Source organism: Pezoporus flaviventris, unplaced genomic scaffold (genome assembly GCF_033815535.1).
Source record: "Pezoporus flaviventris isolate CSIRO_AGI_PZ_B2104156 unplaced genomic scaffold, CSIRO_AGI_Pfla_v1 ptg000025l, whole genome shotgun sequence".
NCBI classification, from domain to species: domain Eukaryota; kingdom Metazoa; phylum Chordata; class Aves; order Psittaciformes; family Psittacidae; genus Pezoporus; species Pezoporus flaviventris.
The window spans coordinates 19,371,437-19,386,698 of record NW_026892573.1 but is presented as its reverse complement, the minus strand read 5'-3'; the positions used below and the strand labels follow the sequence as shown (position 1 = coordinate 19,386,698).

Here is a 15,262-nt window from a genome sequence, read left to right as displayed (position 1 = left end):
AAATGTACTGAATTTGTATTTCCTTTATGTTCAACAGACCAGGATTTACTAGTTCTCATTTCAAGATGAAACTGAGGTTGGGTGAGTATTTCCAAATGTGGGTGCTAAATATATTAGGGCATGTATATGACATAACACAAAAGGACTAATTTTCTGGAGTGTTTAGTGTATGAAACTACTGTTTAGGTTAAAGAGATTTGAAAGTAAGGAACCTGCAGTAAAAGCTCTGCATGACCAACATTTTTTTAATTCAGACCATTTCTATGTGAATTCGTGTGTTTGAAAATATTGGCCCTGGACGTCAGGACATACTATTTCAAACAAATAAATGTGTCTCCATCATCAGTGATAAATTCTAGAGTGTGTTAAAAATGACTGCCATTGATGAAAACAGGACAGGTTTTACTCTGACTTAAATCCTATGTTTTGCATTAAAATCTGAAGTTACTGTACTGTGCTATGGTAACTATTTTTAAAATTACCGTGAACTGCTAGGTGTACAAGAAATTTACTCAGTTGCTGTTTAAGAACTACTACAGAATAACAGAAACTCTAGTGTATGTATGTTCCTTAAAAATACCACATAATGCATGTATTACACTTTACTTGTACAGACAGGTTTTACTGAATATTTAGCAATTCCTGTAACACACGAGCCTAAAGTGTATCATCCTGTCATCAAACTAAAATAGATCTGACATTTTTCTGGCCTGGAGGGGCAATTGTTGCAATTGCTGTTCATTATAATTTAAATTGCATATAGTACCACCAGTGGAAAGAGGAGAGGCTTCTTTGCCTTACCTTTTATCTTTGGAAGATCTGTAGTTATAAATTGAAGCAGGTTTTCTCAAATGACTAAGCATTTTTAATGAAAGTTCTACTGTGTCTCTACTGTTTTTTAATTTTGGAAGGAAGATGCATATATTAGTATTTTTCAGGATATTTCTTGCCTCTAAGCTATAAAAGCATCTCTAAGACATTCTGTGACAAACTAGTCTTTCCTTTGAAGTGATGTTTACTAAAAAAATAAGGAGGGTTTTTTGGCAGAGGAGAATTTAAAATAGGTGTTGTTTCTTTCTTCTTAGGAGGGAAGAAAGGAGGGATAAAATGTTTACATTTATTTGAATTCATGACCATTTAAATTTTAACTGATTCTTCTTCCAGTTTGAAAGACTTCTGTTTCAAGACAGTCTTTCCTACACAGATATTTCCAAAGAACTCTAAAGTATGAGTCATGACTCCCCTTGTTCTTTCCCATTTTAAAAATATAAACAGATCGTTTTTGGACTTTTGGTTTGAAATACATGTGTGAGAGGTGGAAAAAAACCTCGGGCCGTCAACCATCTGGTCTGCTTAATTGCCTTTGCGGAGCACACCAGTTCCACAAATACTGGTGAATATAAAAGGCACATGGTAAAATAGACAATATCACAAAATACGATTATATCATACAGTAAAAATTACTGTATACAGAGATGGGAAGAGGAGCACATACTCAGTTTTTAGTATCATCTTCAGCAATGGAACCCTGTTCCTGAATTTTGGTATAGAAAATATTATGGCAGATGAGCTGAACATGTATTTATAGCCTGAAATTCTAGGACTGATTGTCATGCTAAATAAAAACACAACCACTATATATACTGTTAGAACCAGAACAAAGAGAATGATGGGCAGGGCCACATGTTCCAGGTTTTTTCTTAACTGGCATAATGTAATAAATGAATGATGGAGAGCTGCATGAACCTCTTCAGAAACCTGAAGTTCTTTCTGTATTTAGCATACTGAAAAATCTAGTCTTTCTTCCTGTTGTAGTGCAGAAATGTTGTTTCATGTATTTTGTAAGAGTAATTTGCAGTGTAGAACCGAGACTGAAGCCTGCATGAAGTGCAGAGCACTAGACTTTGTGCACCAATTAGACAAGTCCACAGACTTAAGACAATTCTCCACAGACTTAAGACAATCCTATTCCTAAGCCATTATCTGAGTGTACCTGAGTGTGAGGCTGCTCAGGCAGGCTACATTAGCCAAGCCAAAAATGCAGAGGACAAAAATGGGTGCTTGTGGGCATTGGTCTTGGTACAGGCATTGGTGTCTCCTTACAGGACTGTTTATGCATTCTGAAGTGGAGAACCTTGGGTAAAAATCAGCAGAGGTACTGAGAGCTGCACCCAGGACTAGCATTTTTCCTCTTCCCCACACCCAAAGGCATACTTTATTGCAGTGGTATGACCAGCTCCTTCTGGTCCTGTGAATTTTGTATCCTTAGCTTCACGGCTGCACAACTTCAGTGGAAGACCTGAAGACCTCCAGACTGAAGCTAAGGCACTCTGGAAAAAAGGCTTTGAATCAAACCAATAATGACAGTTGACTTCCCAATTGCTTAGTATGGTCTCTAACACTCAGACTCTTAGAAAAGGCAGCACAGTTTTTTTTCTGTCATGTTTGAACCAAAACAATGAAGTCTGATCTACTGTCTGATTTCAGTATAAGGTTAGGTATGAACTAAATTCAGAAAATGGCTAATATCCCTCTAGGGACTCAGGCACAGGAGAGAGTAGCTCATGAATCCAAGTGAAAAGATGGTTAGCTCTACACAGAAGTTAAACCTACAGTCTACAATTCTGCTAACAAATTCCAGTGTGGGAATATTCAAGTAGCCTTGAATACTGTAGACTGTATTGTTAAACTAAGGCACCAGTATTTCAGCTGGTCTCACCTGAAGTTCTTAAGTCCTTTTGTGGATCTGTGCCTATATTCACAGACATGGTTACTGGCAAGAACAGGTTTTCACAGTGGTGTCTTGGCACTCAAAGCCCTCTGATTTTTATAGCTACACAGTTTGCTTTAAATCAGCATTTAACTTTGGTAATTCACAGCCATGGTGCTTATAAAATATTATTCCGATCTCTCCCCCTCCTCTTCCTTTCCCTCTGAAATTGATAAATAGTCTATCATGTTCTTTATTCTGTCATCTGTCATAGACCACAAAATAATCTCAAAACAACAACAGATTTGATATCTGTAAATCTCAAATACTTTCTTTGTCTAGTTAGAAAATTGTTTTGTATACAAGAAACAATCTAACACTGAGGTAAACTGTATGAAGAAATCATAACACTGTTTTAGTATGTTGCAAATGCTCCTTTAGAATAACCTTCACTGACTCATGGAAGATCTTTTGTGGATGACTGGTTCTTCATAAAACTTTGGTAACTAGGTCCCAGCTGGAACAAAAGCAGCACTCTGCTCTTCCTCCTGATGCTGCAGTACATCAAACAAAACCCCTAGATGCTCCCCATTACAGGTTCAGTATCTGTCTGGTGGTGGTCAAGGTTACAAAATTGTGGGAACCAACCTTGTAGAGCAGAGTCAGTGTGAAAAAGAGTATGTTAAGACAAGAAGAATACATAAGTAAGAATGTTTGCTAGTGCATAATTGTCTTAGATTTCACAGCTTAATTCCTATTTGAATTCTTGCATTGTAAGTGGGTGATTTTCTTCATCTGGTACAGTTACAGATCTTCCCTTAAAGGCTTTTTTCTGTGGCAGCTGCATACTGAGTCTCTGTCATCAGGCTGAGGTACAAGTTCCATTCCATCCCGTATTTCAGGTTTGCTGGCTTGGCGTTTGGCATATTTCTGAAATATGTAAACAACATTTAAGGATGCTATAAGCTCCAACGTATAATTCATGAAACAGAATTTTCCTCCTCCCTTCCACTCACAAGCTTGCCTTTATCCAGGCTCCTTATGTCATTGTTTACAACCTGTGTACAAGGTGTCTTTATAACACACCTACTAATAGGCTACATTACCTCTGAAACCCTCCTTTAATGTCTTCTCCTGTCCTATTATTAATGGTAATTTCAATATTGCCATTATTTGTGCCTCTAACCACTTTACACAGATAATGCTATCATTTTTGTACACTAAACAGTTCCAAACTTTGTGCCAACCTGTGGCTGCTGAGGCTGAGATCTAACCCAGCACAGGAAAACAGGAAAAATAAATTAGTACTTTCAGAGAACAGAAATTTCTTTCACCAGAGATTTGCATCTCCCTGGGAAGCAATGACTGTTCGGCCTGCTTCACCCCTTACCACCCTACTAGTTGTACTTCTGGAACTTCTTTTTCATATATTCACTGTTTTGTAATACAGCACAGTAACTCATGAGTTACGCATGAAGGGAAAAAGGAAGAAAGCTCTGTACAGATTATCCCCTATGCCTATTAGAAACCACATATCAAGTGACACTGAAACCAGGTCTGGACTGTGGGGATGGGGCAAAAGAACATAGCATCTGATTCTGTAAATCAACTATTATGTCAGTTAATGAAGTAAGTTTTATGAAAGTTCTTCAAACTGAACTGTGAATAATATGAACCATGCCTGCTGCTGATTGAATATGAAGTTTGTAGCACCAGTAGCAGTTGGGGAAAATAATAAAAACGATCTACTGTACTAACCTCGAGCACTTTGTAATAGTAGCAGTAAAGCCTGTGAGGCTGAAGTAATTCTCTTGCCATTAATTGTCCTTCTTTAGCAATTCCTCTCGCTTCTTCATCATTTTCCTGCAAAAATTGAGATGAAGTGAATGAATAATAGAGCAATCAGCGAGTTACTCAGAGCCTGGCTGGCATTAGAAGTTTTATTAAAGAAGCTATTCAAATCTGCAACTTTATGTGCAATTACTGGTAGACTGTAAAGGCACATTTCAAACTGCAGATTTTAAAAAAATACCAGATTGCTTTTATGGTCACAACCGCTCCCTTGGGGCTATCAGTAACAGCTTTCATACAACAGGTAATTGCACCATTTGGAAAACTAAGTTGATTACTGCTGTACTGCTCTGTCCAAGCCACAAGCCTCTTCAAAATCAGGTCCAACATCTCCCAGACATACTTAGTTTTACAGAAGACAAAGCCACAGCACTTGTCCTCTCATACACAATCCAATTTGATGCCTTCCTTTAAAAAAATAACTCCACTTGAATTCATGTAATTACTCCCAAGTTTTTTAGGTCTCTGTATGAAAGCTTTTGGTATTCTCATCTGATTCTTTATGATGAACAACAGTACTCTCAGAATATAAACTTCTCCTATGTTTTTTAACTCGACAGCGAAACTTCAAGCACAAATGGTGTTTTCAATCTCACAATGATATTGGTTTGTTTGGTTACACAATGGTCTCATTCTGAGCATGTTACAGAGCAGCAATTTTTGGTACATTCAAACCAAACATGCAGTGACTTCTGTTCTAGTCAAGACCTAAAAAAGATAATAGAATTATTTATATGGTATCTAGGATTCTGGGTGTTTCTTTGAAGATTAGCTGCATTAGTCAGTATACCAAGACTCTGACTCACTAAACATTTCTGCATATACCTAAAATGAATTCTTAAGCATTTCCCTCAATAGAGGTGGTTACTTGAATAACGCCTTCCCAGCTTATATTAACAGCAAAATGTACTTCCTTTATCCCAGGATCTCAATATCAAGTTCATGCATATGAAAAAGAGAATATTAAGATAAATAGTTTACATATTTGTTTATCACTTTGAACTTGAATTAGTAATGGAACTTACCTTAGCCCATTTTATTTTCTCCAGCAAGTCCTCTAAGTTTCTCTTGATAGGAACATAATGTTTCCAAGGTTTCAATCCAATATAAAAGTGTTCATAGTACTGGGAATCTTGCTTCAATACTAGGCAGTCACCCAGCAAGAGGTATGGAAACCTGTAAGCTGCTACAGTCCCATCTACATTCACTTGGTATTTGTACTACAATATGAAGATAGAAGAAAAAAAGATGAAAGGATGTGAATCAGAACAGGAACATTGACTGTATAAAAGCTCATTTTCAGAGGCAAGGCTTAATTGGGTTTATTAATTCTCATCTTCAAACCTGTTTTAATGTTAATCAGGTGTAGTTTCAAGGTGTTCTGGATAACATAGTTGAAAAAAAAAGATTTGTTTTCAACCCAAGACTGACAGTCAAGAATGTTTGTGTCACATGAACTGCCTCAGGGGTATTCTATTAAAGCTGGGAATGAAATAAAACTAATCTATACTTAAATTAAAAAAGATTAAATTTATTCTGATTTAAAATTATGCACTTAAGTAGAATAATCTGAAACATATATAAAATAATCTGAAACATTACAGTAAAAATAACCATGAATGTACTGCTCTGGCAGTAAATGTTCTTGGCTGTTACAGCATTTGATATATTAATCTCTTGAACAGAACTTCAGTTGTCATATATTATAATGGCTTTTTGTGTCCCTTTTACTTTTTTTACCACAGCTGCAGTGGAATTTGTGTGTTACAGTGCAACAAAAACACCCATCTGTTTTTCTGACTTGCTACTACAAGGACTCTGACATTCATAACATACTTGCAACGAACACAAATTGTGCATTGCTCTCCTATATACCCCAAAGAAAAGAAACCCTGATGGTGAGAAATCAAATTTCTCAATCTATTGAATAAATATCCCAGGAATCCTCTTTAGGGAACTCCAGGAAAAAAGTATAGTGGCTTTTTCTAGAAGTGTGTCACACCATGACTTTGATTACAGGTGGTCTATTTACTGCAGGTGAACCAGTGCTCCCAGTGTAGCATAATTGTTTTGTTTACTGAATGGAATTCACAGAAGTAAGCCTTGTCTTCTCATCTGGTAAGAACCTGAAGCAAACTTAATCCAAGACTAATCTGTTTGTTACCTTAAAGAAGTCAAAGAAGCCCATCAGCGGCACCTTCCCCAGCTCTTTTTCTTTTTCTCTGAAGAAGAAATATCCTGTTATTCCAGCATCTAGTAGTTCTGGATTTTCCTTGGATAACTTGACAAGATTGAGACGTTCTTCTCGGCTGTCTCGACCTCTGAATAAAGCTTGCTCTGTTTTGTTTTCCCAGGATGGGCCTACGAGCAATGAGTGGTAAGTTAAAAGCAAACAGTAATGAGATGTTCGTTGTACGTTTAGTGCAAACAAGGAACATGCTATGAAGGTGGCATTATGCTCAGACACATGGTAAAACAGGCATGATTTCTTGCAGTGAATCCATAATCCCTTATTAATCATGGGCTTACACTCCCAGTTCTGGCTTGAATTTTGGGATGAGAAACTGAACCACTTACTTAGAAAAATCAGAGAATTGCTTTTCCACTCAACAATTTTATATTTAAATAACTTGAAATATCTTGCAAGCTACAAAATGGATTATAATGAAATTATGTAAGTACAATACTAATAATTAAAGTAATTGTCCATCCACAAAGCCTGCCACAATAACCAAAATTTCTTTAGTAAAATTTACTTCTGTCACTTAGCAATTTAGTTAGGTCTTTGAGGAATCACTTAATGATGACTTAAAAAGGAAAAAAAGGCTATATGGTGTCCTCAAAATACTTAGCAAGAGCCTGGAAGACTTCATCTCTGCTTACTGCCTGCTTTTAAAAATATGAAATATGTCCTTCCTCATCTTCTGCTGGAAATTTCCTTAAAGGACCTACTAAAGTGGAGTATGCTCTTACCATCTTCTAACTGGAAAAGCAGCTGTATTAAATCAGTAAACACAGTGCTTCAAACAGGTAATTGAACTAAATGACTTAAAAGCTAATAAAGAAAAGAGAAACTGTGAACTGATGAAATAAAAAGAAGTATCTCCTCACTCAAGTTTTACTCCTTAAGTATTGTTCATGCCATTTATCTGAGCCCTAAGTATTCATTAATTTCCTGATTGGGAGGAAGACACCTGTCAGTAAAACTGACTCTTCCTTCAAAGAAAAACAATTTAGAAGATCCCACTTTGAGGTGGGTTTATTTTATATACAGAGAGTATTTTCTTATTTGAAAGAGGCTGCAGCATAGTACTGGTTTATTTCTTTTGGGATTCAAATTCATTTTTATGTAAACAGGACACTGGGCCACATCACTTTAGGAAAAGGATTACTATTTGATTAGAAGGAACATATTCAAGACCTTCACTGAGGAGAAAGGCCTTTTAATTGTATTTACTTTTCTTCTGACAGGTCACAGTAGCTATCTTCTGGATACCTTTAAGTTAAAACTCACAATTATTGTACACTGGACTTAAATTGTGGCTCTAAATCCATATTAAACACCTGCTTAGTAGTAGTGTTAAAAGTGTTTACACTCTGTAAAGACTGACCTACTTGTAGTAAGAGACCTCCTAAGGCACTTGTGAACTAAAGACTTTAAAACATTATTTGAATGCAACTTGCTGCTTTGATAGTTTACAAATCCTTTCTTTAACTCCATGATCTCTCATTTACCTGTATTTCCTTGAATAGAAAGGAGATCATTTGTGACTCCACGTAGGGTTTCAAGAGTCGAGTGGGTTACATCATATGTTGGAAGGACTATATCTCTTGAATCCAAAGAGCCACACCATGAAATGACAGGTATAGGACCAGGTGTATCATTAGCTTTCCGATACTCAACTGGCCAATCTCCAACATTAAGATAGAACTCCACATCAGGAAGGTGAACCTAAATGTATACCCAAGAAAGGATAATAACAAAGACAGAAGTTGTTTGTTATATACTTTCCTTGGATCTCTTATGTCATGCAGAGTCAATAAACCTCCTAGTTAGTTAACAGATTTAGCTGAGTTTAAGGGATGAATTTCAAGTTTCTCCCTGCAAGTATGAAACAAACACTCACAGAGACCACCAAAAGCCTTGCAGAGTTGGGCCTTAGCCCCTGCAGCTTTCCTAGCAATTTCATTACTGTCCAGTTCAATTCCCTAATGTTATATCCCTGAGATACACTGTCATCTTGATGAAAAAAACTGAAGTCAAATCTTACTTCAGGGATTATAGATCTGAATATACAACAACAAATGCAGTATTGCCGTATTAGAACATGACTCAATAGCCCTACATGATCAAAACTGATACCTTTCTTGACAGTGACAGGAGCATTTCATCGGAGAACATTTTGAAGTCTGTATACTTCCCTAAGGAGCGACGGTAGATGCGATTATTGAGAATAGTGTAATGAACAATAGCACCTCTTGTTTGACTGAACTTTGTTGGGATTTCCTTAAGCATTCGCTGAAGGTCAATGGTGGGGAAAGAAGTGAAGTCCTTTGTAATCTGAGGTTCTTGGGATGGGCAAGACATATCATTCTGCCAGATCTCAGGGTCCTCTTCAGGACAGTCACAATATTCATGATAAACTGGTCCTGCAGAAAACAAAGCACTGAGAGTCTGTATTTGTGATTCTATATCAATCATAATTCCCCAAACACACAGTCATATGAATGTAGACACTATAGTGGCTTGACATTTTTTATTCCAAATTTCCTATAGTTTTCCAGGGAAATCATGCTGTAACATTTCTGGGGTTTTGCAGTGTAACTGAAAAAACACCAACATTCTTCTCTTTTCAGAAATCAAAATGCTAGATTTTTTGTTCTCAGGGTAAAATTAATCTGCAAAATGAAGCTCTACTACTGTGCTACCTGCCAAGCATGTAGGATATTGTAATACAGAATTGTTCTAACTGTATATAACTACCAAAGCTCAGGTATTAAAGAGTTTCATTGTTAGCCTAGTTCAGAACTGTGATACAACAGTCTTCACTTGTGGCATAACATGTTTTCTTTTATGTATAATCAGCTATTCTTTCTGTCCTTTTTAAGCAGAGGTGTGAGCAAGAGCCCCATAGAGCATGAGAAAAAGCCCTTATTTCATAGACTTCTAATCAAAACAGGTTCTGTCCTGTGTCATAGTTTCATGGCTGCTGGCAAAGGTGCATCAGCAAAAAGAAAACATCCTACTACCTTGAGGACTCAGGACAGTTTCATTTCAGTTTGAAGAGGTTTCTAAGTTTATATTTAGGAAATGTTATTAAAAAGGAAAAACAAAACCATGCCCAGATTCTCTTTAGAGTGGTGAACTGACACAAGTCTTTCCAGAGAAGTAACTTTATGTTATTTTTTTCTTTGCTAAACAGCTGTCCATTTGAGAGCAAGAGAAGGCAGGTAAAGAAGCAGATCTGGAATGAGAGAATAATTTGCTCTGGTTTCCCTCCTTTTAAATATTTTTTTCATTCCATTGAATTAAACTGGGCTAATGAAAAGGAAGTTAAAGATTGTCTGGTTAAAGAAATACTGTCTTTGTTGTTATGAAGGATCACACTTTTTAGAAATCACAGACATTTGAAATATAAAATGCTGGGGACAACACAAACTCCTTGCTTTTGCAGGTAGTATTTTCTGCCTTAGATAAAAATAACACAACATTTAAGTGAATACTTGCTTGGAAACTGTAAAAATACAAGCATCGCTCTCTTATTCCCTACCAAATCTGAAGAGATCCATTCCCTTATGCAAGAGCGAAGAGGAGATGTCCAGACACTTCACCTTAATGTCAGGGGCCATGATCTACATACTTACGCATCTAGGTCCTGCAAGCTGGCAATGTACAGAGATTGTCGCTGCTTACATCTCTGTATAAGAACATTTCTGAAGAGACCACATGAACAAGGTCAAATAAACCTCTAATTTTCCACCTCTTCCTTTAGCAGTAAGTTAATCCATAGCATTTCTGTGGCTGCCACTATATAGTAAATAAAAAATATACCCTTACCTTTTAAAATATAAGGAGATTGTGCTACATGCTGATCACCATAAAGTATCTCAATTTTTAACCCTTTTCTGACACTCCCATACATCCGATACCGCATAAGAAATGTGCCATCGTTTCTATCCAAAGGCCGAGGAGTGTAAATTCTGGTGACTTCTTTTGGAGAAAGTGCTTTAATTACCACTTTAAACTCTGTTCTTCCTGAAAAGAGTAAAATAAAACCAGACAAAAGCCCTTTAAGCTGATGGAATCACATATACAAAATAAAGGTGAGAGCAAACTCTACTGGATTAAGTCCATGGAATTTTGTTTAATTTTGCACTAGAAATTTTTTGATTATACCAAGTTGGTAAAATAAATTTCCAGCAATGGAAGATCATCCTACCAAATTTTCTTGATCATCATATACCTAATAAATGGAAAACCTGTAGATGGAGATAAAAAGTTAAATAATGATTACAAGATAGAAGGAAATGCTAATAGTATTTTGAAGCAGATTAGGTTTAATACTAAGTTTTCAAGTTAGTGCTCTCTGGAGTAAGAAAGTTAGGAAACCAAGTTAAAATAACAGGAGAAAAGAATACTTGCCAGCTTGTGGAAAGGCAGTTGCAGCATGCGGGAGTCAGATACAAATTGTTCACCTTTGGGCTGCAGCTGACTGTCTTGCAAATTTAAAGTCCCAGCTACTGAAAAGCAGGGATAAGAGAATGATAGTAGATAAAGATGTTCCCTGGACATCTGTCTGACCTGTGCTTGAAGATCACCAACATTTGATCATTAATGCAGTGTGACATTTTAATGGGGCATGGAACACCTTGCAGACAACATGAATATGCATAAATATAAATCTGTTACGCTCCCTTATTTTGGTCACAAATGGTCAGCATGAACTTTATTCTTCAAAAAAAGAGGGGAAAAGTTATTCACCAAATACTATAGTCTAAGCCTTGCAAACCAAACAAATGAATGCATGTTACAACAAAGCAGTACACACAAAGAAATGAAACTGAAAAAATCCAGAAAAAATCAAGATATTAAAATTCCAATGTGTCCCAACAGCACTAAATGACTGAGATGTTACAGTTAATTCAAGACTGTCACAGCTTGGGATCTCTACAGCTTGGATCTGTGTCAGTAGAACTGACTCAGATTGGCTCATCTGCATCCTAAAACGGTTCTTTTTCCAAAATGTGATTCTATAGTACAGAGAAGATGTTTTAAAACTTCAGTCTGATAACATAAGAATTATAGGCATCAAAGTAGTTTCTGGGAATCAATTAATTCTAGTTCCACATTTGCTTTCTCTTCCTTGAATTAGTGTGAATTCTGCAGCCAGTTTCAAAACTGTTTATGAGTCAGATACCCAGAACTATTCAGAGAGTAGTCAAGTTCTTTCTAAATATATCCTCTAGCTCTTCTTCAATCTGTGCAAGATTGTGTTGTACCATGCAACCTGGTAATAGAAACATAATGGAGAAACAAAGAATAACAAGAATCACAGAATTGTTGCACCTTGAAGTGACCTCAAGATCATCTAGTCCAAACCTCTTGCTCAGGACAGCCTGCCCAGGACTGTGTCCTGTTAAATTTAGCATACCTCCACAAACGGACACGCCATAATCTGGGTAATCTGCTCCAGTGTCTGACTGCCTTCACAGTAAAAGAATTCTTGTGTTCAAAATGAATTTCAAGTGACTTCTTCCTGTCTTCAGGAACCTCTCCTGTTTGCTGTGATCTTACAGAGATGATCACAAGTGGCCTCACAATGATGTCAGCCACCTCCCTGAGCACTCCTGGGTGCATGCCATCAGGCACCACACAACTTGGGCATGCCCAGATATTTAAGGGTTCCTCAACCAGTTCCTTCTCCACCAAGGGTAATCTTCTTTGTGCTAGACTTTCCCTCTGGTTTCAGGGGCCTGGGATTCCTGAAGGCTGGTCTTACCAGTAAAGGCTAAGGCAAAGAAGGCAGATTTATTTAACTATCCCAGCAAGGATATTCTGAGATGTATTTAGTTTATAATGGAAAGAAGTGCCCTAACAAATACTACTAACTGCAGCTCCTACTGACAGTTTACAAATAGAATTTTAAACATTTCAAATGAAATTTACAGCCCATGTCTGTATGAGTACATTAAACAGTGCACATGTGATGGAATATGATCAACTGTACCATTATATTGTTAAAGGATCCTTGGCTCCTAAATAATTCCTGGCATGTCTCAGCAGTTAGCATGGGCCAAGCCAGCAGCTCTTTTTGGCAGCATGCATGCACTGCCTCGGAGTGGAGCCTAAAGAATGTCATGGTGTGAATGGAGACCACTCCTTGCCAGATGGCATCAGGAGCCGGAAACATTCTGAAGACACTGAACTTATACTAACATGAACATACTGAGGTCAAAGGTAGGTTCTCAGTACCCGCCTCCTATCAAGCTCATCTTGGAGAATTTAAACTAGCACAAGAATCCAGCTGAGCTTCACACCTTTTTACCTTTAGCAGCCTTTTGTTTGAACCCAAGGCTCTCCCCATGTGGCTGAAATCAGCCCACACTTCACCGGCAGGATGCAGTTGCATTCTTCAGTACATGTCATTAGTACTGACTTGGTGCTGCAATCCAGCACAGCAGCTGGAGAAAGTCCAGGCCTGAAATAAGTGGGGTTTTGTCTGACTGAATACGTAAGCTCTATGACAGATGCCTACTGTTTAACTGCACAAGCAGCAGGAGCCTGCTAGCTGTAAGAGAGGAAGAGCCCATGCAAACTCAGTAGGTATCCTCGCAGTGTCATCTATACCAATATTAAACACAGAGCAAAATAATGAGCTCTACCTTATTACATACATTAGGAACACAGGATTGACACTGCAAGTCTATCTCATAATGAAATCCTCAATGCAAAAGTGGGTTTTATTCTAAATTACAACTACTAATACAGTGTGTGGAATTAACTTCCAGCAGAGAACAGCTGACTGGCAGCATGCTGCCGGACTGTGAGAACAAACCCCAATTCCCACCTTCGGGAGAAGTGTCGGGACGATTTGTGCTTGTGCTGAGTAAACAAGAGGAAAATTGCCCCTTGTTAACGAAGCAGCAGTAGGATAACGGAGCTCAGAGTGCCGTGCTGAGACACGACACTGTAAGCAACCCGTGTGTGTTCACCACTACAGCAGATAATTACATCAGAACTTCTGAGCAGGGTTCTGCGATTTCTTTACCAAGAGCACTGGTTTCTTCAAGCTTGCTGCTGTAAATCACGCACTTTCGAGCCTATAGGCAAGACGCGGAGCTCTACGGAAGGAGGCACTGAGCTGCACCAAGAGAAAGGAGGGATTCGACCATGTGCTCCGCTCATCCGTCCGCCACCGGACCAGCGTGTACCGGGGATGCGGAACCGGGCGGATGCTGAGAGGGGCTGGAGGAGAGTGGGGCAGCCAGCGCTCGGGACCAGGGAGGGAAGGAAGAGGAAGAGGGAAAGAGAAACGAGAAAAAGGGAAGGGGTGTGCTGCTCCCACCGGCTCCTCCGAGGACACCGGGGGCACCAGGGCCGGGGTGTCTATCCCGCCCGCCCGCAGCCCACTCACGGTACCTGGCGGGGAGCGGGAGAAGTTGCGTCCGGCCGCGCTGACCGCCTGGATGTAGAAGTACCGCACGGGCAGGGTGAGCCCCGCCGCCAGCCCTGGGCCCCACGCCAGGCTCCGCTCGGCGCTAACAGGGTCCGGTGCCTCCGCCGGCCGCAGGAGCGGCACCGCGGCGCCCAGCAGCAGCGGCAGCAGCAGCCCGCGCCTCCCCATCGCCACTCCGGGCCACGCACACAGAGCGGGCGGCCCGGGCCTCCTCCGGACGTGCGCGTCCCAGCTCCCCGCAGGCAGTCGCCGGCTGCTCCCCGCCCCGCGGGCCCGCCGAGGCCGGGTGTGCCGGAGGGAGGCGCGGGAAAGGCCGGGTTGGCCCCGAGCAGCTCAAGCGGCGCTGCCTCCCCTCTCCTCCTCTTCCGCCTGCCCGGGGGGGGGGGGGGAGTTCGGGGAGCGAGGGCCTCCCCCTGCAGAGCCCGTGTGCGCCAGCTGCAGGGGCTGTGCCCCGCTGCGGAGTGTGTGAGGGGAGCAGCGGGGCTTCGTGCGGCGGAACAACGAGCGCCTCGGCCGGCGGCCTTTCCCCTGGCTGGGTCATAGTCACAGCATCAACCAGGTTGGTAAAGACCTTTAAAGATCATCGAGTCCAGCCGTTACCCAAGGAGTGCCAAGGCCACCACTAACTCATGTCACTGAGGGCCTCATCTAAACGGTTTGTGAACACTTCCAGGGACGGTGATTCCACCACTGCCCTGGGCAGCCTGTTCCAACGCCTGAGCACCCTTTGGGGAAGGAATTTGTACTAATACCCAGTCTAAACCTCCGCCGGTGCAGTTTGAGGCCATTTCCTCCTCTCCTATCACTTGTTAACTTGGGAGAAGAGACCAGACACCTCCTCACTCCATCCTCCTTTCAGGTAGCTGTCGAGAGCGATAAGGTCTCCCCTGAGCCTTCTCTTCCCCAGACTAAACAACACCAGTGCCCTCAGCCATCCACCATCAGACTTGTGCTCCAGACCCTCCACCAGCTCCATTGCCCTTCTCTGGACCCACTCTAGCATCTCAATGTCTTTCTTGTCATG

General features: G+C 40.1%; 1 protein-coding gene and 1 long non-coding RNA gene across 5 annotated transcripts; one reads left to right on the top strand and one right to left on the bottom strand.

The window, feature by feature from the left end:
* Window positions 1-595: 595 nt before the first annotated feature.
* POGLUT3 (protein O-glucosyltransferase 3) lies at window positions 596-14,406 on the bottom strand. 4 transcript variants are annotated; one of them, XM_061457758.1, is made up of 9 exons: window positions 14,202-14,313; window positions 11,201-11,299; window positions 10,620-10,813; window positions 8,925-9,211; window positions 8,297-8,513; window positions 6,726-6,922; window positions 5,587-5,781; window positions 4,469-4,573; window positions 596-3,640 (listed from the first exon to the last, which is right to left on the bottom strand). In XM_061457758.1, exons 3-9 carry the CDS (start codon window positions 10,714-10,716, stop codon window positions 3,515-3,517), a joined length of 1,224 nt encoding a protein of 407 aa, XP_061313742.1. In that variant the 5' UTR covers window positions 10,717-10,813; window positions 11,201-11,299; window positions 14,202-14,313; the 3' UTR covers window positions 596-3,514. The 4 variants fall into 4 exon arrangements, with proteins under 4 accessions (XP_061313742.1, XP_061313741.1, XP_061313739.1 ...); XM_061457757.1 differs by having other exon boundaries at window positions 11,201-11,302; window positions 14,202-14,222; XM_061457755.1 differs by lacking the exon at window positions 11,201-11,299 and having other exon boundaries at window positions 10,620-10,817; window positions 14,202-14,406.
* Window positions 6,813-9,785, top strand: LOC133271559 (uncharacterized). Its single transcript, XR_009744188.1, has 3 exons — window positions 6,813-6,938; window positions 8,315-8,425; window positions 9,674-9,785. It is a non-coding gene; the product is annotated as an uncharacterized LOC133271559 (long non-coding RNA).
* Window positions 14,407-15,262: the final 856 nt, after the last annotated feature.